The sequence below is a fragment of the Pseudorasbora parva genome, chromosome 20 (assembly GCF_024679245.1).
Source record: "Pseudorasbora parva isolate DD20220531a chromosome 20, ASM2467924v1, whole genome shotgun sequence".
Taxonomy (NCBI): domain Eukaryota; kingdom Metazoa; phylum Chordata; class Actinopteri; order Cypriniformes; family Gobionidae; genus Pseudorasbora; species Pseudorasbora parva.
Genome location: NC_090191.1, coordinates 35,645,741 through 35,669,197, shown reverse-complemented (window position 1 = coordinate 35,669,197; position 23,457 = coordinate 35,645,741). Strand labels below are relative to the sequence as shown.

At 36.6% G+C, this 23,457-nt stretch overlaps 1 protein-coding gene, 1 long non-coding RNA gene and 1 pseudogene across 3 annotated transcripts; all 3 read right to left on the bottom strand.

Annotated features, from left to right (window-relative positions):
* Nucleotides 1–1,222: 1,222 nt before the first annotated feature.
* On the bottom strand, nt 1,223–15,483 carry tmem63a (transmembrane protein 63A). 2 transcript variants are annotated; one of them, XM_067427346.1, is made up of 25 exons: nt 15,435–15,483; nt 14,625–14,676; nt 13,430–13,490; nt 11,711–11,872; nt 11,543–11,622; nt 11,316–11,385; nt 11,205–11,242; nt 10,896–11,038; nt 10,102–10,153; nt 9,907–10,015; nt 9,692–9,762; nt 8,918–8,998; nt 7,952–8,078; nt 7,744–7,874; nt 7,338–7,520; nt 7,062–7,215; nt 6,875–6,981; nt 6,705–6,791; nt 5,462–5,521; nt 5,195–5,357; nt 4,762–4,867; nt 4,514–4,681; nt 4,295–4,410; nt 3,948–4,001; nt 1,223–3,855 (listed from the first exon to the last, which is right to left on the bottom strand). In XM_067427346.1, exons 4-25 carry the CDS (start codon nt 11,870–11,872, stop codon nt 3,715–3,717), a joined length of 2,403 nt encoding a protein of 800 aa, XP_067283447.1. In that variant the 5' UTR covers nt 13,430–13,490; nt 14,625–14,676; nt 15,435–15,483; the 3' UTR covers nt 1,223–3,714. The 2 variants fall into 2 exon arrangements, with proteins under 2 accessions (XP_067283447.1, XP_067283448.1); XM_067427347.1 differs by lacking the exons at nt 14,625–14,676; nt 15,435–15,483 and adding an exon at nt 14,495–14,545.
* A 2,186-nt stretch (nt 15,484–17,669) lies between these two features.
* On the bottom strand, nt 17,670–19,390 carry LOC137049125 (G-protein coupled receptor family C group 6 member A-like; annotated as a pseudogene).
* Nucleotides 19,391–20,534: 1,144 nt separating this feature from the next.
* LOC137049472 (uncharacterized) lies at nt 20,535–22,895 on the bottom strand. Its single transcript, XR_010899617.1, has 3 exons — nt 21,969–22,895; nt 20,812–21,512; nt 20,535–20,710 (listed from the first exon to the last, which is right to left on the bottom strand). It is a non-coding gene; the product is annotated as an uncharacterized lncRNA (long non-coding RNA).
* Nucleotides 22,896–23,457: the final 562 nt, after the last annotated feature.

Genomic DNA, 23,457 nt, shown 5'->3' with positions numbered 1-23,457 from the left:
CAGTTTCTAATGTGTTGCTTGATGATATTCTGGTCTCTATATACCTCTTTTGTCAGGTGAAAATCACAAGGTTGATCACTGAAAAAGCAACAACTGTGATTTAGGGTATCATTTACATCTGTGGCAAAAACAGCAAGGGTTGAGTTACACATGAAGTTTATATTTAGTATTAGTGAGTTTTTTAAATCCATAAGCATAAGCAAGAATTATAAATATATATATATATATATATATATATATATATATATATATATATATATATATATATATATATATATATATATATATATATAAAGTGTATAAATATCTGTCCTACTACACACTTAAATACACACATACAAAAATATCTTTTGTCTTATTGTTTGAGGGATATCGCAGTATTGAATGTAAATCTCCATCTCTTTTGTGCAAGTCCCAGCCTACATTTTTTCTTGTTCAAGAAGCCATTTCACTTTTCAATTAATTGTCTGAGTAGAGCCAACTCAAGATGTTGGTTACCATCATGGTGCCGAGTGGAGCATTTAAAAAAAAATTTTGAGTACAAAATAAAATCCTGCATGTTCCTACATTTTGATTGACCTCAAATGTTTAGTTTTGCTAACATATTCAGGTTTACAGTGTAGGGAAGAAATGATTATTGTAACTTCCATTTCATGCCGACTTTAACTAAAGCTTAAGCTTAACTTACTCCCAAATTTAAGATATTTTGTGCCATGAAATATTTAGCAACCTAAAAGTGTACCCAACCATCAAGCTGGCAACATGATGATAACCTGCTTTAAAAGCTGACCTTCCTGAATGGCAACAGGAAACACTCAAAACATTGGACGAGATCTTCACTATTGCCTGTTATAGACCCTCAACATCTATTTTAAAAAAAGAAAAGAAAAAAAGATAGGGTTTCTTTGGTTTACCCCAAAGTAAGTTTGCAAATGACAGACACACCCTAATTAGATCCATTTCGGTTCTTATAGTTTTGAGCGCTGATCCTGGCGTTTGTAGCAGGTCACTCTAGCCACAGAATTCAAGGGCTGCTTATGGTGTTAAAGTAAGACGATTTTGCTCCATCCTGACTAATGAGCTGAAAACCGCAGTCAGGAGAAATGTGTCAAGTGTGTGTTTGGAGGACGTTAATTCATCCATTTCCAAGAAAATCTGAGGCTTAAGACTATGAGACTCAGTGGAGGTTGAGCCGTTTAAATGATCAGACACTACAATTCAGTTTCTGTTCAGCTCATATAATGAATATACAGAACTAAAATACATACACAGGAATCATATCAACATTTTCCCTTCATATAGATAATATCTTTCCATTGCATAACAGTTAAAAGCAGAAATTGAATGGTTGTACATGTTATTAGTTAGCAAAGCCCTGTTTCTTTGATCAGTAAAGTTGTCTAAATAGTCCTTTGAAGTATGAACAATTTTCTAGGAATACAAATTTCTATTTCAAGTTGAATACAATTTGCTCCATGTAAACAGTCACTTTCTGGTATACTTGCGAGTATCATGCAAAAGTTACCGGGTTTACAGGCATTTCGTGGTCATGACACTTGAACTTTACATAGCAAGCAGTTTTATCACACTGGTCAGATGGATGCTTAAGGATTGAGGCTAGACTATACTTTCGAAGCAGTGTATTTTAAGGTTTATGCATTGCCCTGCTTGCTTCATTCTTAGTAAATTCAATCATTGTGTAATTTTGTTTAAATTATTTTCTCCAGTACTTGACATTATGGCACTGCTCTGAAAAGACCCAGAGCAATCAGAAAGCAACAGTGCCACCCAGTGATGACTCCTTCAAACAGCTACTATCAGCCAAATACATTCTATTCATTGTGTCAGACACACACACACACACACACACACACACACACACACACACACACAAGTGCTAGGGTTTCCATGTTTTATGGGGACTTTAGACAGTTCTATAGTATTTCATGAAGTGTCTATAGAAACTTCCAAAGACTTCCAAAAGACTTTCCATAGACATTTGTGTCCTCATAAACCATACACGAACACACACAAAAATGGGTCATTCTATAATTTAGGGCACATTTCATGTCCATATATGATAAATATGAATGAATACTATAATCTCACACGAATATTTTATGCACCCAGTTTTTCTATTTTACAACCACAGGGTTAAAACAACTCATTTACTGGGTTAAAACAGCCCAATTGCTGGGTTTGACAATTTTCAACCCAACTTGGGTTATTTTTAACCCAGCATTTTGTTTTTTAGTGTTTATATCCCTTAAATTACAGTTTTGAAGTGAGTGGGTCTTGAGGTCAAAATAATGAATAAAAAGAATGTTAAAATCAAGAACATCTATATAATCTTTATTTCTTTTTTTTCTTAGAAAAATAGATTGAGTTTAAATTTATTTCTACAATCTAAATACCTTGCTTAGAAAAATAGACTGAGTTTAAATAAACTTTTCATTCAAATAAAAAAATATTACATTTTACTAATGTTCTCAAATTCCTTTCAACTATATTTCTAACCAAACAAAAAATGGATGTTGAAAAAACTGGTCAATAGTAAACTGTTATTGTTTACAAGATTCATATGCTTTTATTTCAAATACATATTAAAATGTGAGGCTAACCTGATTAAGAAAATAAGATTTGTTTGACCATAAAACACCTGCTATGATGAATTTCTTTTTTTAATTTTTTACAAATATCTAAACTGCTGCTTTTGATATTATTTCAGGGTATAGTTTACATCCACATGGACTGGACTTTTTTTATGACATTCTTAAAACTATCAAAATGATAAAAAATAGATTTATGCCCTAGTCCTTGACTGTGTTGAGAATTGCACAAATATCTGCAAAAAATATATATATTAGAAGTTTTTTAAAACAAGCTCTGTACATATGGTAAACTAGACCCAAACCATTGAATATTTGGGTCACTTAAAGTGTAGCACTTAATCAGTGTATGTAGTGGCATACAGGTTGTTCACAGCTAACTCACTCAGGATCTTTTTTTGTGTAATATCAAAATGGTGCTTAGCAGATAGCGGATATGTTACACTTATAAATCATATCAACTGAAACCAATAGTCATTTTATTGAGAATGTATATTGATTTTACACTTTTTTGCTAATTTGAAATGTACCCTAGATTATAGAATGACTAATGAAAGGCCACTGAACCATGAGCTCACATTTGTATAAAACTTTGCTTTAAATCAGAAAACATTAAGAATGACAATCAATATGTAAGCACTTTCTCTCTCTCACACACACACACACAATGTATTAAGTTGTTTCCAACAAGGCACAAGTGCCATGATTCAAGTATCCATGTGCGCTTTGATATACTCAAGATATATTTGTACTCCTTGGCAAGTCCTCCTTGCGGAAGCTGTTTTTGTAATGTAGAAATGTTTGGACAGCATGTTTGAATGGCAATTTAGAAAAGACTTTAGTCTTTGGTGAGAAGAATTGATTGCCTAAAAGCTCTTTCCATTTGTTATATGGCAGTTTATGATTAAATGGTCCTCATGTCTCTCAGTGTGTATGAACAAAATTCAGAACAAAAAACTTGAGTGCTTTTTCCCCCCTCCATGTTTTCAAGAGTATATCCCCTCCATCTCCACACTGACCTCCATACGTCAATACGGCAATAGCCATTTCCTCCAAAAGTGAAAGGGCAGTTGGGATTGGTCTATATGTTGACTGATCATTGTTGTTAGATATCAGAGTCTGGACAGTCTTCCTCAGTGCTGAGGAAGGGCGGGCTTGTGTCTGTCGTGCCGTAGGATTGCCGAGTGCTGGACTCATCAGAAGACTCGGACAATGCGTCTGGGTTCAGAACTTTGGGAAGATACGCCTACATAGAGTAAAAGAAAAAATGTGGTAATTCGAAGTCTATCAATTGAAAACAAAAGGTGTGATAGTGTTTATTATAAATGTGAAACTTGCCGATGCAGATGAGCTCTCAGAAACTACATCTCCATCTTCATCTTCCTCCTTAATCTGAAATCACAGGCATGCACAATAATGACATACAGTAGAGGAACGAACATACAATACACCACAGAGAGAAACAATATTCAAAGCAAAGATACCAGATTTATAAGAAAGCTGGATTTGGAAACAGAGAAGAGGAAAGAGAAATAAAAAAGAAGAGGATTTTGTATGTGTATGTGAGTGGTTAAAATTGGGGTGGTTAAATTATAACTGTTAAAATATGAAAAGCCTACAACAATTATAACAATAGTGGCATTGATAAGTCAGACAAAACTCTGAAAAAGAACAAAGCAGCTTACATTGTAGTTGTGGGGACTGAGGTATTTGAAATGTCCAAAGCAAGTGTAACTTATACAGATAAAGATGGTGACACACAGAACCACTAGTGTGAACAGCGACGTGTCCGCCATGAAACCTGTGAGGACACGTAGTCAACAATGTCACTATATGAATCAAATAATACAATAAACAAAATGCCCGAGAAACACTGATTTAATCAGCCAATTATTGGAAGTTACCCGTCCTGAGCACAGAGAAAAAATAAAGCCACATCAGGCATATGATTGGTGCAGCCAAAGCTTGATTGACAGCTCCCAGGTGAACTTGCCGGTCAAGGCGGGCGGGCAGGTAAGCGAAGTACAGGTTGTGTTTGTCCACCAGGTGTTTCAGCAACAGGTACAGCAGACCTGCAAGCATTGTCTGTATGTTAATGTAATGTTACAGACACTAATAATGTGTAGCAAGGCCTTGAGGAAATTAATCAGACCGAAGGGGACAATGACAGGACAGGTGATGCTGTATGCCATGATGACCGTGAACACACACAGAGTCCATCCGTACATCGCACCGTACTGAAACTCGTATGCCTGATTCTACAGAGAGACCAGATTACAAGTGGATCAGCAACACATTCCTGTTAATTCTATTCAAATTAGTTTCAAGGGATAATCCGGCTTATTTTCCACCTAATGTCTATACAGTTTATCAGATGTATGTCAATGCTCAATTTAAATGAAAGTATAATTATTAATAAAAAGAAAAAGAATGAGATTTAATTAAATATTCAACAAACAAAAATGTCATAACATTTTCTTTTGAAAAGATACCATGGTACTTTAAGTAAATATTTCAAATAAAAATATAATTTAATAGGCATTTAGACAGACAGACATAGATAGACAGATAAGTCACAGACCGACCTGTTTAACATATTTCCTCTCAGCAGCCGAATGTGCGAGAGCCAGACGCACAATGTAGAGCAGTAACCCTGGCAACCGCAGCAGCTCCATGCCTGTGCCCACTAGAGCCGCTGTGATCACGTAATTGACAAAGAACGCCCCCTGATCAGGTAAAAACACACACCTGAGATAGACAAAAAGAGAAGCCAAGCCATCGTTTTAATGGTGCATGTCACAAAATGAATATATCATTCTGACTTGAGCAAATAAAATCACAAGTATACTCACTCAAACCTCAGCTTCCCCACAGACTGCTTATCAAACAACCAGCGGAAAAACACGTCCAGGCTGAGTGGAAAGAGAGAGCACATCTGTATACACATTCACTTTGTGAACATCTTAGACCCAATATATACTAATCATACTAATCAAGAATTATGGGTCAAATTTATCCCATGGATCACAACTGATTGCAGGTTTTTTTTTAAGGACAAGGTTTAACAATGTTACAGTGAAGTCAGACTGTAATCCACAACAGAGCTGACCACATTTAAAAAAAAAAAAAAAAAAATTTTTTAATTCATTTATTTATTTATTTATTTTTTGGGGGGTCTCATTACCAATTTTCTGATAAAAACAGTGATTTAAAATGCAATTTGTATGAAAATGTTATTAAATGGTTGCTTTTGTTTGTAGGGCTGCACAATATGGTTAAAAATTGATTATATGTCAATGTGATTGTAATAATAATAAACACATTCAACAAAATCAGTAATATTTTGTAATATTTCACTGTAAAACTAATACTACTACTACTACTACTACTAAAAAAATACCGAATCATGAGCTGCTCTCGTGTAAATGTGCTTCAAAAAATGCTTAGAGAATTCAGAAACCCTAGTCATTAGCGAAACTTGTGGCCATCAAGTAAACTGCAGCCAGCAATTGCTCATACTTGCACTCGTGGTGTACACATAACATACAAGAAACATGATTCAATGCCCCTAAAAATACTCGCTGTGAGTTCTTCTTCATTCTTTGCTTATAACTAACTACATTATTTGCATTCTTACTTAAATAGTACAGATCTTTCTTGTAAGCATGTAAATGTCACATCCTTTTGATTTTTCCAGTAAAAACAACCTTCACATACATTTTTTAAAAGTCAGTCTAGTATATATATATATATATATATGTATATTATTTATTTATTTATTTTTGGGATGATATACACAATATCACGTAATCCACGATTATCTATATAATTAAGATATAATTAAACATCATAATATAATATATTTCATAGACAACCTAGAAAGTCAAGGAAGTCTCGTTTTTAAATTTCTGTTACAAGCTGTTCGCACACACACAAAAAGCATTTAATACATGAAAACACGTACATATAGCTGTTAATTAACTTGCAGCCACAATTAATCTTGCAGCCCTAACCCACAACCTAGTTTAGTTTACTGTAAAAGTGTGTATTCAATAGTGTGTTAGAACTGCGGAGAAAGATTTGAAAAGTTCTTACCTGGTGAGGCCCAGTGACGGCAAAATCAACACCATGAAGATCAGAAATGTGTAGAGCTTGTACATCATGCTCATATTCTCACTAGACCTACACACACAGACAGACACGTCACACGCATTATTAAGGGATCCTGTTTGAGTGAGAGTGTGTGTTTTTGTGTTGATGTCTACCTGGTCCAGTGGGATTCACCCAGTGTAGAGTAATACACTATAGTGGGCAACAGGGCAGAGAAGGTCCACAGCAGAAGAGTGGGGAAGAACTGGCTGATAATGGCACTCTACAAAAACAACACACAGTCTTCACACCACTGCACTCCATGTGCACACATCATTATGAGTGCTGTGTTCAGTCACATACGTTCAGATAGTGAATGGGCTTGGTGACGTTAAACTTGTCCATCGTGCTGATGATAATGGAGGGTGTTGTGAGGAAGAAGAGGAGCACGAAGAGTGCAGTATTCAGCAGCACACAGCGTAGCCACCAACGCCACCCGCGTAATGACAAATTCTCCCTGAAAGAGACAGAATGTGAGATTAAGACAAGCAGAACTGTGAATTGGTTAATACAACAAGCATGTTGTAATTTTATTGATAATAAGATTTTGCACCAAAAAAAAGGTATAATAGAACATACCAGTAGATATTATGAGGGTGAGGAGCATACTTCACTTTCCATTTGTGCACCCTCAGCTCTGCACTCTTAGAGGATGTCTGAGGCTCCCAGCCACATCCACAGTTGATTCCCCAACCCATTTCTTCTCCAACCACACCCCTTGCCCTGCTTCCACACTCTAGTGCATTGAAATCTTTCAGAATACTAAAGAAAGACAAAGACAACCGTTTAAAAAAGTGAGCTTAAATGAATCTGGAAAATAGATTAGAAAATACTTCTGTCCAAAATGACATAGTTTATTGCAATTCTTTCTGCCATATATTCTGGTAAAAAAATCTTATAAGCCAGCATAATTATTTTAAGCAATCTCATAAGCAATGCGTAATTTCCTTAAATAGGCAGTTGAGTCTGAGTGTGAATCACTTACTAAGTGGCCATGTACTCATTTTGCAGGGAGACAAATGCCATGCCCAGAGGATGCAGCTTACTCTGCTTTAGTTTAACTTCCTCCTCATGCAGAGCAGCTTCCTGCGAGCTGTAGAACTCTATAGCATCAACCTACACACAAACATTATTTAGATGCCCAAATTTAGAAAAGTCAAAACAGGGCCATTGCTAATGGTGGTCGTACTCACCTTTTCACACCCCTGACAGTGGCAGCAGCAGCACAGGTGGCTGCATGGGCGCGGGTTGATGACCTCACGTTGTCCCTGGTAATCGAGTATCTTACGGTAATGCTGCAGGTTTTTTTCTGCTCGTTTTCTGTTACAAAATATTAGAATTTTAAAAAAAATTGTCAATTGAATTCAAATAAAAGCTAGTAGCACAAGAAGCGCTGTCTATTTTTTATTTAGTTTAAGGCTGCAGTCCAAAACTACATCACGTTTTTATATATAAATTTCGGCTAGTGGTAGTAGTAGTAGTAGTAGCTTCAGGTGGTGGATCATTTATAGCCTTTTCTTAAAGCAGCTGGAATAATTAAACATAAAATTTTGATGGTGGATTGTAATCCAGAAAGGTCCAAGCGACAATCAGTGACAACTGGAAATTTACCTGTAGTCAAAAGCAAGATTATACTGTACAGAAATTGAAATCTACAGGTATTGCTAATACACACTTAATATACACGCAATGTTGATGTTAAAATTAACATTTTGAGAACAAAGTATAACAATAATTAATAATAATTTACACGATTTTATGTGATATGAGCTAAGCGATCATTAGATTTAATCACTGGTGGTAGCACGAATTATCGGAATACTTTTTTTCCTCAGTTGGTCAGAACAAAAGTGGCAGACAAAAAATAACATGTATCATGCAGGTCTGCGAGAATATGTCCTATATATGGTTGATGGTAGTCTGTGTATGTATTGCAGGTATTGTGTGTGTGTGTGTGTGTGTGTGTGTGTGTGTGTGTGTGTGTGTGTGTGTGTGTGTGTGTGTGTGTGTGTGTGTGTGTGTGTGTGTGTGTATAAATGATAGTCATGCATTGACTGTATTGTTGTTTTATTTGGTTTTAAACAGCAGACAATGTAATTTAATCTAATCTAATAAAATATTTACAACTACAAATAATATTGTGTCAAATTGTCACTTGCCTGTTTCTGTCCAGGTCAATCAGTTTGGCAACATCATAGCACAATTTAACTTCAGTCACGTGACAAGTAGGGTATGCTTCCCTGCAAACAAATATACAATCATGTTAACACCTTAAAAGTTGATTGTGTAATTTCCACATCAGTGGCACCAAGCAAAATTGCAAAAATAATGATCATTTTTCAAAAACACATCCCCTGTTGTCTTTTGCTCAGAAAAACAGACAGTTCAAGTCCTAATAAAGCTATCAAATGGCTATCAAAATCCAGTGTTCGGTATTTTGCGTACGTGAGTTTTTGTTGTAGGTGGCTATTGTAGATGGCTATATAAAAAAAAAAAAAAAAAAATATATATATATATATATATATATATATATATATAAAAAAAACTTGTGTACTGTGCTAATTAATTGAGACTTCTTACAGCTCTTACAGGTTGTTGGCCCTGTTTGTTTCGTTGCTTCTATTGCTCTCCCCTTTTTTGTAAGTCGCTTTGGATAAAAGCGTCTGCTAAATGATTAAATGTAAATGTAAAGCCATTGTTTGAGCCAATTGGTCACTGAAATAAACAGATTATTATTATTCAAGTATAATCCACATCTGAAATGTTAATCAATTACGGTGAATGAATAAATCCTGACCAATGAGTCATTTGGTCAGTAGCTGCCTTTGAGATCCTACTGGCCCACCCACATTATGTAAACTGAGATTATGTTTTACACACAGAATGAAACAATGGAGATGGGATGGAATGGAAAAAATGTCGGTCACACTTACATAAAGTGAGTTCTTATACTCTCTTCACTCGCTGCTGTGGGTACAGACCTCACAAACAAGGTGTTTCTGGCCTATGGAAAAATAAACCAGGGTTAAAGTGACACTAACCTAGTGAGTGTGAGTGGGAGTGTGAGTGAGAGTGAGAGTGAGAGTGAGAGTGAGAGTGAGAGTGAGAGTGAGAGTGAGAGTGAGTGAGAGAGAGAAGCATGGCTTACTATATCTCTCTTGGTTCCCTTCATTTTAGAGGTGTGGCGTCTCAGCAGGGCCACTGTGATCATAAGATATAGAACTGCAAACACTGTGTGCAGCCAAAGCAGCTGATTACTGCAAAGACATCAAATAAAATACAGTTCAAATAGACACACACAGATATCTACAGTCACATGCACATAGACACATATGGTACATACCCCTGCTTAAGATTTCCTATGGTGGTTCTCCCAAAGCTGTATGGATCATTGCCTGGAACACAGTTACAAGTCAGTCTTTTTTTGCCTTCAACAGAGACTGAAAAACACAACTAAAAAAATAAATCAACATAAATAAATAAATACATAAATACATAAATAACAACAACAACAAAAATCATATGGTGACATTATGTGAGATTATAAACCACTAACGCCCTCCAAAATCTGATGAGTGGCCAAAAAGGCAACATATTTTGGCTTTATAAACACAGTGCCTGTTCCAAACCGAAGGCAGCTAAATGATGGCATATTAAAAGATGAATTAAAAACATTTAAATTTCTAGATTATATTACATTTAAAATGTATACAAATGAATGCCCTTTAATATTGAATGAAGAAAGGCCAAAAACTATTTTTATTTTAAATCAGCAATACAACTAGACAATACAGTACCACCAAATATTATTACATTATATCATATTAATTCAATAAAAATTAAAAAAAAACATTTTCATATCAAAATGTCAGATATTGTTTTTGGACTAGTCGCAATATTTATCCCATTACTTTTTCTGTCAGCTCCTCTGGTATTAGTCAAATCCCTGCCTTAAAGAATAGCTGCCAATCTATACAGTAAACACTGAGGCAGCTCACTAGGGTTTATAGCCAAGCTACTGTATGAAGCATTCTTGAGACCACATTGAGTGTGTGTGTGTGTGTGTGTGTGTGTGTGTGTGTGTGTGTGTGTGCGTGTGTGCGTGTGTGTGTGCGTGTGTGCGTGTGTGCGTGTTACCCAGCAGTTCCCCAGACAGATTGACTGGTAGTATGACGGACACAGACAGCACACAGAGGAGCAAGAGCAGGATGACCAAGTGCTTCTGAAATGACAGATAATGTACTGCATCCACCCCACATCTCTCCTGGACCGTACTCTCACTGCACATACACAGACAGATCAGTTTCACTTCTCAGTTTATTTTACTGAGACTTTCCCATGTGCACTTCCCTTATTTGAAGAAATATATCCCATATCCCTTAGTAATAAGTGACAATATCAAGAGGCAAAAGCTTTCTGGGGGGAAAAAAACATAACAGCACTTACTCCATATTGACGATAAAGGTGAGCCAAGAGCAGCAACCCTAGAGTAAATGAGGAAGATATTGATGATGTCATGAACAATGTCATAATTAGGATGATGTGTTCTAAACTCACCTTCTCGTATTCAGGCTCCTCATTGGATATGGATGATGTCATTCTACGGTAACGCCGTTTACTTAAGTCTCTGAAACGGCAGCAATATTTTTTATACTAATATTTGCTAGTTTAAAGCTACAAACTTTTTTCATTTTTTGAATCATTTTACAATAAATCATTCCCCATAGTAACATTCTGACACTGTAAGTTTCCACTGCGACTAGTACTGCCTTCATATCACACACCTTTCAGTCTCTGCAACAAGAGCGAGTCTCCCATGATCCCACAGTCTCCTTCTGATCACAGTGAAGGCCGAAAGCAGCACCTGCAGGATGATACACAGCACCATCCAATTAAATCACATAACACTAGCAACACAAGCCAATTGGATCCCAACTAACTTCAAAACTCACCAGGAAGACTATAAAGTCGAGCAGCAGAACGATGGGCACACCCCCGAATTGTACCCCCTTCAGCACAGTGCTCTGCGTTGCACTAAAGCAGCTACCGTTGGTCACAGGGTCAGAGCTATTATCCACCATCATGTTGAGCTGCCCCCTCCACGTGGAGGCCATCTGGAGGAGAAAAAGGTACAAATTGTACAATGATTTCTTTTCAGGGCACACAAACAGCTGTCTCTAAAAAGATCTGTTTCGGTGACGACGCATATGACATCAACATCCCTGGTGACTATTGTTTGTCTATCTCAATTTCTACAGGTAAGTCAGTTTCCTAATTACAGTGACCCCTGGCAAGGGAAGAACATCATCCTGCAATGATGTCCAGAGGGGATAATATATCATTCCATCATTAAATATGAGGGGAAGAACAAAACACTAAACTTGGATGGACAAAATTACTTGGCAAAAAAGGCAATCTGCAGCTACTGAAAAAAATTGCATTGAAAAACAAAAAGCTCACTGGAAAAAGTATACATTGACTACAACAAAATCAGTTATTAATATCTCATCAGTTCTCTCGTTTTTGCATGCCTTCATAATTTCGTAGCATAAACATGGCCAAAAAGTGTCTCCACGGGTTTATTGCGTTGTTACAAATAAAACAATTGACTCCAAACACAACTACATAACTACATAATAGGATTACAAAAATATTTAACAAATAATATTTAAATAAAGGGGGAATATATATATTTTCCAAGGCTGGACATTACTTTTGGCCACTGCTGTTGCCATATTACATTCAGAGACATACACAAATAAATAAATTGTTGGGTTTTTTTTGTAAAATATTAAACAGAATTTCTGTTATAAAAAAATACAAAGCATTACAAAGCATACAAATTCTGTAATACAAAGCATGGCATTACCAATTTTGTAAAATATTAAACAAATATATAGATACATTTTCAGTAATTTCTGTAAATTATTCCAGTTAGTAGGGCAGCAAAATTATAAAGCAGAACAACAACAGGAGCTTTTTCTCCTAGGAACATTGAGAAGAGTATTTTAGAGGATCTAGTGTGGTATGTTACAGGTTGACACTGAACACTATTTTGAAGATAAGCTGGTCAGTTTTAAAAATGAATATACTGAATACCAACTATGGCTCTATCAACAGATCATGGTATGACCATCTCATTCTCATACCATCACTGCTAACGCCACATTAGATTCCATTTAATGTTGTGAAAAAGTATTTTTTTGCTTTATTGCAAACAAAAAAAACAATCTAACCATTTTCAAACCAGCACTGCATGCCTCCTTCATTTAACACACCTTATTCAACTCATTAGCTCATTCGTAGAGCCTGCAAGAGCTGAATTGGGTAAGGGAGACAACTGTGTGGTACTGTGCGGTTTGGAGGGATTCATGAACATGATATTGCTGTAGCTGGTGGATTACTGATAACTGGTGAATGTATTGATAATTAACGTTTGAATCTTATGTTTCCAAACACAATGATTCAATGTACTGCCATTTATTCAATTAAGGATCAAACTATAACCACTGGCTGCACAAATAATTCATAGTCTAAGCCCCTCCACTCCATATAGTGTGTGGGCAGGTGGGTCTCCCAAAGATCCTCATGTACTTTTAGATGATTTTTACACTTGGTTAGGGGAGTCATATTTAAATCAGGGAATACAATCATATCTTATTATTACATACTGTTCTGCGTTTTCAGCGTCCGGTGGTCATGCATAAGAGTTTTACTCACTCTGAAGTGGTTCTGAAAAAAAAGAAAGGAAAAAAATAGATCAACAAAAAACATTACAAAACATTCATTCAAGGTTATGAAAATGACTTAAAATATTAAGTCAAAATGAAGTGAGTTTATGCTTAAAATAAGAAAAATATTTGTCAGTCAAGAAATATATATTTTCTCTTCAAATTAAATTATATTTTTGTTTTGTTTTAATCAAACTCTTGTATCTTGATTTAAAAATGTTTACATATCAGTACCAGTAAACATTACAGAATTAAAAAAAAAAAACATGCAGTATGTCCAATAACAAACACATTAAAGAAGACACTGAGAAAATATTGGTTTGCAATGTGTGTGACTGAACTTTGAAATCACACAGATGTGAATGCAAAACATATTTCAGAAAAGCTTTCATTTTCCAGCATAATTTCACCTAATATAAGGATGGTCCCATGACGCATGATTATCACTTCTTGTTTTCTACTTCTCTAACTTCTTATAGGCCTGGTTTCAAAGAAATGGCTTAGATTAAGGCAGAATTAAGCCTTAAGTAAATAAGTACATTCAAGTAGATTTAATAAACATGCCTTAAAGAAAAAGAAAAAGAAAAGATCTTTTAGACAAAACAATTGCACTGACATATTAAGATATGTACAATTGCACTGACATATTAAGATATGTACAATTGCACTGACATATTAAGATATGTCATTTCGTTTAAAACAGCTCAAACATACATTTTGATCTGGGACTAGGCTTGTCTGTAAAACCGTGGGAATAGTGTATTAGTGCTATGCCATACTAGTTTATGCAACACTTTGCATAAGAAAACAGCATACTACTGATGGACACTGTGGACACTTACTGTTGCCAAACTGACAGCTGATGTCATAACTAAACGCTGGTTGAGTATAAAGCCAGAAACGGGTAGCTATACAGTTAACTAGCAACTAAACTAAATGTCGTTAAACTCATGTCAGCATGTAAACACACACCAAAACAAATAAAAAACGTGCCACTAAACTCACAACATAGAGCGACATGCTGTCAGTGACGTCAAGATGCATCTGTAAAACGGCTGGACAAACTTATCTTTATAACGCTTTAGTGGCCCTTCATCGACTTTGATAAAAAACATGTTGTAAAACAAAGACAAACCTCAGTTGAATTTTTCCGCTTCTGGATTGTCCCAAACCGGTCGAGTTGTCAGCTGAAAATAAACTAAACTTTACAATGATTCATTTCCGCACATGCGCAGATACACAGATCTCCGCCCAGTGTCCCAGTACAACACTGGTACAAAAGCACACTTTAAAAAAAAAAAATGTATGTGTATATATATTTTTGTTTTATTATTTGTCATTGTAAAGGATATAATTCACAATCAATCAGGATAAATTCGTTACTTAATTTGATACAATATTAATAAAAGTCCCCCAATGAAATATGGTAAATGAATTAATAACTTTAAATTAAGAAAAATAAATCAAAGCAATCATAAATAAAATATCACAATTAATAGTATTTTATATATTCAGATCATATAATATATAGGCTAATATATAATTATAGGCTAATTGATAATTTAGTGAAGTTATTTTTCCGCAGCAATTGTTGGACATTAAGTGTTGTTTATTTAAGCTCCAGAGAGAAATAGAATAGAACAGAATAACAAAAATGTTACTCTTTAAAATATAAAAAATATAAAACTGTTAGATGGGAGAAGCATTTGGCCTAGGCTATATTGGTCCACACTATGATAGGCTACATAAAAGTAGCAATAGAAATAGAATCGGTAGTTAAAATACAATATGCAATATGCTATGTGGCATGTGCAGTGAAAGGTAAATGCATTATTTATCCACCCATGTTATTAGATTGCTTTCAGGTGTTGAAAATAGGCAAAAAAAATTCCAAACAGTGTCTGATTTAATTGGTGCATCCACACATTTGGCTTAAATAGATTACCCCGGCCCTGGAGGGGGGAAAGAGAGAGATGAAGAAAGTCTTTGAGCCTTTACAGTGAATCCCAAGTGATTGACAGGGCGGCTATATCCGTCCAATATCATCCAGCTCACGTTCTCATTCCCCTCTGCGTGGCCCTCAGCGACACCATCTGACGCACGAATTAACCCCCGCTGCAGGCTGGAGAAGGGCGACAGGTTCCCTAATCAGCAGCTGATTGCGGCGGCGGCGCTCGGGGAGAGAGCTGTGGTGATTGGGGGTATGGAGGCTTTGATTGTTTTCAGTCAGCCTGACAGCTGAGGAATACTGCCTCTAATCAGCCTAGTCAAGATACTGGCATGAGTGGCAAATGAACAGTCAAAGTCTACACACACACACACACACACATCCTCATTTAGCTGTTTCGCTTGGGTAGGCTACTGTAAACACTAGCGTGGGGCATTAATCTTCTTTCTTTGCTGCTCAGACTGGAAATTATTCTAGAGTAACTTTTGTGTAGTATTTAAACAAACCAGGTAACCACTGACCAATTTTAATTACAACGGTGAATGGAAAAAAGACCTATACTCCTAGAAGAAAAGGTTCTATATACTTAAAAGGTTCTAGACTAGATCTATATCTTATTATAGATCTATATCTATATCTTTTTGGTTCAATCAAAAGAACCCTTCAGGGTTCTTTGTAACCAGGAAAAAGGTTCTACATGGAACCTTTTAGGGGTTCATTCATCATTATCATTTGTTCTATATAGAACCCCAATGAACCCGTTTTTCTAAGAGTGTAGAAGGAATTTGCTGTGTAAATTGCCATTGATTTATCTTCCATAGAGGAAATTCCCCATTAACAAGTTTGTTAAATAATGTCTTTTTGATGTCTCAACTTAAAGAAAGTATCCTTTTTTAAACAAAACTATGTAGCTAAACAATAGCTAAAAGAAATGCTCAAAAGTAGTGCAATCCCAGATATCAAAAAACATATTGCCTTTCTCATACCTAATTACAAAAAATAATTTGCAAAATTGCACATTATTCAATGTCAGAAGCAGGTGGGGTGATGATGGGAATACACAAAATGCTTAATCAAGAAGAACAAATGATTCACTAATGTCAAGATTTTAAAAAAAAATCACTTCATCCAGGAAAGCCAAGTTTACATAAGCTGTCAAATCATAGAGGAGGGAGATATATTTTCCTTACTGACATGACAGTGTAACTGTTGAAAGAATGTCTGGCGTGTCAGACATCAAAAACCCACAGAAGGAAGAGTAAACAAAAATCAGCAGACATGCAGTTATTATATAAGCTTGTCACTGTTTGTGCAGGCGGGAGGAGTTCCACAGAAGCCGTCTAAAGTTTTTGTGTCATTACATGGGGTTTCTTCCTGCATGGATGCCCCATAGCCCATATGATGGTAGCCAATTTTTATATGCATAAAAAGATTATTTGAATTCATTAGATAAACAAGTACACCAGAAAAATATTTAATTCCAAAAAGTAACTGTTTGGCATTTCTGTGCAGTAACAATTCAAAGAGCTATGATTAAATAAAAGTGGCTTTGATTAAGATGTTGGTGCATACAACTGTCTTGCATCTGTAACAGTAAAATCAATGTGCCCCAAATTAAGTGTGAAGTGAAAATGCAAAGATTTGAAATAGATTTGTACTAAATATACTGTTTAAAATGTCAACTATTGAGTCATTGGTGTACTGTTGTACATGCACCATATGTTTCTAACTGTTTTACAGTTGTGTTCTTCCCACTTTTTTGAACTATGAATGTCCTTTATATTTTATATCATTAAACTTTTTTATATTTATAGTTTTTTGATAGGCTCCAGCATCCCCACAACCCTACACTGTAAAAAAAGGCAAATTTCGAACTTTTGCAGTACAATCGACTTGATGTTTAAGTTATTTCAACTTAAATTATGTTAAACTGACTTTAAAAAATGAGTTACATCTTGTATAACTAATAAAAACAAGTTTAACATTTCTTAACTTATTTTGGTGAGTTAAACAATGTAAAAACATATGTTGTCATAACTTATTGAACATATAATTTTTTTACAGTGTATATGACAAGCATAGCAGTAATAGCACACCCAACAAAATAACACAAAAAAATGTATTAACAATTTGAATCTCAAGAATAATAGCCATATCAACATAAACAATACCAAAACCACAAATAAAAGGAACAAAGGGCTTAAATACACACAGGGACTTATCATGAAACAGGTGCATAACTCAACTGCCAGAAGACAGTGAGGATCCATATAAGGAATCTGCAGACACATTTACATTTTTTACATTTATGCATTTGGCAGACGCTTTTATCCAAAGCGACTTACATTGCATTCAAGGTACACATTACACATTTTTGTCAATTCTTGCTCTCCCTGGGATTTGAACCCATGACCTTGGCGTTGCTAGCGCCATGCTCTACTGTTTGAGCTACAGGAAAATTGACCTGATGTGGCAGATTTTCTATGGAGAGGTGGAACGAGGAAAGACTGCTTGGGTAAGGATTTGAGAGCGACCCATTTAATATGTTTTGCATGCAAGAGTCAATAGTAAATGCTGTCTGGGCAATCAAGTCCATCCATACGCCGAACCTCTCTTGAACTTCCACAGAAGTGTCTTTGAAAGCGTCTCTGGTGCTGTGCTTGCTTTTAAACAGGATTATGTAACATTTGGGCATGAAGTGGCAGATGAGAATCCCATATGCGGAGAAGAGCAGCGCCACCATCTGAATAGCAGACTTGTACCTGACCTTATCAGTCTTGTTCAAATAGATGGGTCCAAACACCACCCAACTGATAATGTAGATGAGCATGCTGATGCTGATGCACTTCTCTTCATTATAGCACTCAGGAAGGCAAACCCAAAGCAAACCAATGCCAGAAGGCCGATGGGGGCCAGCATATGTCCAAAGAATACTATGTCTCCCTCATTGCACTGGATGTGAAGTTCAGATGGTATTGCTGAGCTCATAGAAACCACGGCTGGATTCAACCACAACCACATACCACAGATGATGCCCTGGAGAAGGACACAAATGCCAATGATCCAGTAAGGCAGGAACATCTTCCTCATGACCTGTTTTACAACTGAATCATTCTGAAAGACATAAAATCTTAAAGTACCTGACCAGGATGCAAGAGATACACAGGGTGAAGCTCAGACCAAAAAGCACCTGTATATCTGTGGGTTTCCCACTGAACAAGATTGCACTGGTGAATATCCTGAGCAGGGACAGCAAGATCAGGATGGAGATGGGACCTCCTGCTGCAAGGACCACCAGGGTATCCCATCTGACCACAAATACAAGCATCACAATCAGTGTTAAAAGAAGGCCAAGACAAGCAAACCACAATAATAGTACATAAAAGAAGGGTTTTGGGGAGAACAGAAGGTGGACCTAGCCAGTAAAGCATTTACAAAATTGAGGGATCTTTATTTACTCAGTTCCCATTGACTTCCACTGTATTTTTCACCATATAATAGAAGAAAAAGGGAACCAAAACTCTCTTTGTAATATGTTCAAAATATGTCAATAGAAGAGAGAAAATCAAACAGGTTTGGAATGACATGAGGATAAATGAGAGTAAATGATGACAGAATGTTTTCTTTTGGGTGAATATCTCTGTAAGGATTTAGATGAAGCAATTGTCTAGTCATAATTACATGTTACAACTTAGATTGTGTGCTTTTGTATGTTTACATAACAGGATGTGTATGACAAAACTTAGTGAGTAAGTATGAAGCTGGTGTAAGTGACTTAAAGGTGCAGTAAATGATTTCTAAGGCCCCGTCCACACGGAGACGTGTTTGGCTGTATATGTATACATTTTGTATACCGTATCTTCGTTTCGTCCACACGGATCCTGCGTTTTGGAAGCATGAATCCGATATTTTCTGAAACCGGATCCCAGAGTGGATAAATCTGAAAACGCCATTCTTTCATTTTCGTATGTACAGCCAATCTGTATATTTTTTGAAACTAGGATGTCATCACACTACATCCGGCATGGTGAAAGACTTAAGCGATTACAACTACGGGCACTGGGCATGTGCACATCAATATTGCGTCATTTAATTACCGTATTTGCATTATTGTAAGAGTAGGTTCAGGGTTGGGGTAGGTGTAGGTGTAGGCATTAATAAAACACATATTTTAAGTAGCAAATGTATTTATTGTTTGCCTTACCTCCTACCACTGCTATACCCCTTCTAGCCACAACTCTTCTTCTCCGTTTTTAGTGTATTTCTGTGGCAGAATTACAGCGCCACACATTATGGCATGTATACTAAATCGTTTTGAATCGGTTTCAGTGATCTCGTGTGTACACAGATATTTCTTAAAACGAGGAAAAAAATGTTTGGATTGGGAAAGCTCTGGCTTTGTGTGTACAGGGCTTAAGAAACACTGCTGATTATATGAAATCATTCAAACAAATACACACCCTCACTTCATTGCTCCGCCCCCAAAATGCATGAACGTAGCGGTTGTCTCTTTATTACAGCTGAAGTGAAGCAAAAGAATGCTTTGAAAAATAAAGCGAAGATGACAAACAAACATCAAGGAAGAACAAAAATCAAGCATACGGTACGCAAGAGCATACACAGGTGAATAATGATACTCAAAGCTGTCCTGTTACTATAGCCAACAGCAGCAGCATATCTTGGTTCTGTGAAACAGTAAAAACTTTCAACAGCGTTTCTATGAAATTACTTGCTGCACCATTAATATAATATACATTGAATTAATACATACCTGTTTGGTTTGCAAAGAGCATCATAACTATAGCAACAGGTGGGATTTCCGTCAAAAAGGTTTAAATCCAAACTGGAGAACTGTTTTACCTCCTGTAAAGTGTTACTTCTTTGATCCTCCAATAAAAATATTTGTCAAAAAAAAAAAAAAATACTGGGAAATCACACCGTTCTGGAACAACAACAGCAAAAAACCACAAGAAAGCAAAATGTAGTCCAAAAGGGATAGTTCACACAAAAATAAAAATTCTGTCATCATTTACTCTCATGTCAATCCTGAATGACTTTTAATTTCTTCAGCATGTGGTATCAGTCACTTACTGATGTTGTTCACTCATTTTCTGTATTCTTCATCATGGTGTTATTGTTGATCATGTAGCGTGCCCCTTGCGTCAGTGTCAAAAAGTTACCACATCTTTCTAAGGTATCTCGATGCGCATCTTCCCAAATGTTGACATCATAACCGGTATCCAAGTTTCCAGATTTGCTAAATCCCATTAAACCTAGTTCATGACGAGGCATCATTTAGCAGGAAAAGATGGTAATTTATTTGAGCTTTTATATTTGTTATTTGATTTTACAGAGAATAACAGAGGAGATTTACCTCAGAGAGTTGGATATCAAAGCCTCCTCTGCAGTTTCTTTGGGAACAGATGTCTTTAACAGCATTAGCAGCAGACTTCACAGCAAGCCCTACGCTAAGCACTGAACAAGGGTATATAGCTTTTATTAGTCACCCTTATTTCTTCATGGCTTTTATTTAACTCTCCTCTTAGGAAGTGCTGCAGGAGGGTGTTGTTTGGATCGAAGTGAGGGTTTAGATCTAGGTCATTCAGGTACTTTATGAAGTGAGAGTAGTCTTCTGGAAAAAAAGGGTTATTCCAAGAAATCTCATTCAGGGGGCGGTTGTTTTAGCCCTTCGACTGATGTGGCCCAACTATCACCGCTGATCCAGAAACAGATCCAGATGCGTTGGGAGTGATTTTCTCAAACAAAGAAGACGTGGTTTGGGACAATAACATTAACTTTGGGGGGCTCTCAAATTGTTTGACAGTTTCATTGAGTTTTGATTCTAAGTTTACATTGCCAAGCACTGCACAGTACGCCACAAACATTTTCTTGATTTTGGCATGCGCCTCAAGATGTTATACAACGTAAGGTCCATAATCTCCATCTGTGGTTGTTATGCCAATCCAGGTCCAGTTGTCGTAGTGCAGAATTTGGGCAATGCTTGAGCCTGGTGGTCGTCTTCTGGCACAGTCCTCTTGAATTTTGGCAAACGGGTTTAATTGCTCAAAATACCTGCTGTTGAACAATAACATATCTGTGATCATAATAAGAACATTGTTGAACAATGTTTCAAAATATGGTGCTCTGTAACACAATTAAATAAAACATAGCTACATGTGGCATAAACCCCATCGTAAGAAACCGTGCCACTGCGATTGAAATCTCTGAATGGTACTCTCCTATTACAGCCGTAAACATTACATTGCCAACAGAACTTATGCCCATGAAGACATCAGCATGTTGAACAGTGGTCACATCAGAGCACATGTCTAGAATCTTGTAGCCAAATGTGAGATTATTCTGCAAGGAGGAGTTGTCAATAGCCTCTACCGCTTCAATCATCATCAGAGACTGAACCAACCTGGTTACGTTAAAATTGTCAGAAAGAATAAGAAGGGCTCAGAATGCAGTTTTCTCACTCTTTGAAAAAATAATGTAAACTGTATGATGCATTGTGAAGCACAGACTCACTTTTTGCAGTCATGTTGAATTGGACTGCTTGTCGAAATGACCTTGAAGCTTTTGGTGAACTGGAAAGAGTCCATGATGTGTCCCCAAACCGTTCGGCTTTTAGTGCACCTAAAACTGGGCCATAGTCACAACCAACCAAACCTCCCAAAACAACAATAAATCCAAGCCATATTGTATTGTTATTCACTTTCATTCCTTCTGTGTCTCACCCCATTCTCACCTATCCTCTCAGCTGATCTGAGGATGTCTCTAAAATAGTCTTTCTCCGTATCCTTATACCAGATGCCTCGTCTCCTCCCTGCTCAGTGCTCACTCACATCTACACCTTTAAAACGGTTCATTTTAAGAGGAAACTTATCTGACATTAGGAAACACCATTACCAGATACTCCCATGCAAGATTTGCATAAAATAACTCTTATTACATGAAATGTTTATCAAACAGCAATGCACAATTGAATCCAAGTATGCAAAAACCTCCCAGTAGGAAACATGTTGCATAACAACTCACCTTTATGTAATCAAGTGATTATGCAGGTTATGCATAGAATATTCCATGTTGTTTAGTGCCTGTAACAGCTGTACTGTTAATTGTAATAATGGTGCAATTGTTGTTGCTTGTCTAGTGATAAATGCTAGTTTGATAGTTGCTGTATAAATATTTCTTACTCAGAAGTTGATTAAATGTGATAAACATACACACACAATTACCACAATGTCACCTCCGACCAGACACAATGTCACAATATCAGACATAAAGGCAAAACAAGCCAACATAAACCAATGTTTAAAACTATTTGCATTTAATTAGCACTTCATTTGAACAAGTTAAGTTCAGAGGGTTTTCTCTGACCTATTTAATAAAGGAAGTACATTACACAACTGGAAAGAGAATTATGTACTGCTATGATCGGAGTGCACTAGCCTGACGTCATCATACTCAGATTCAGAATATGAGTCTGATACTGCTCCCAACTACAGTTTTACCCCACAGCAGTTTTGCCTATGCATGCACATTTCGTTGTGAGAGTTTTATGTTGTCAAGACATACGGTGAATGAACTAAAGTCCCCAAAAGTCAGCGTGTTCCTATATTTTGGGGGCTTTAGCAGGGCTCTCAAGTCTCACGCATTGGGCGTGAGACACACGCATTTCAACCCGTTCACACGCTCACACGCCACACCTTGTATTTCTCACGCAGAGAAATCGCCAGGGTAACACGCGCGCTATTAGAGGAATCAAACAAGCGAGTTCCCCATAGAGTTCTGACGGCCCTGCCACGCACCAGTTAATCTAATAAAAATAGAGACCGAACAGCCAATCATAAAATAGATTTGCTGTATCTGGGTAAAATATAGATATTCCCTCCACCCACACGCACGGCCTCGCTCATTGAATCAAATGAGCAACTACAAACCCCGATGACAGACGCAGAGACACAAAGATAACGGTGTCAAGATAAGTTTCTGACAGCACTTTGTTTTCTGTTCT

Bases quoted from the DNA above. Each gene is read 5' to 3' on its own strand.
- tmem63a (XM_067427346.1), bottom strand. From the start codon at position 11,872: ATGGCCTCCACGTGGAGGGGGCAGCTCAACATGATGGTGGATAATAGC. The intron at 7,216-7,337 runs GTATGTTCTATT...TGTCTCTTTCAG, and splicing joins CACCCTCATAATATCTACTG to GGAGAATTTGTCATTACGCG. The intron at 6,982-7,061 runs GTATGTGACTGA...TTGTTTTTGTAG, and splicing joins AGCCCATTCACTATCTGAAC to AGTGCCATTATCAGCCAGTT.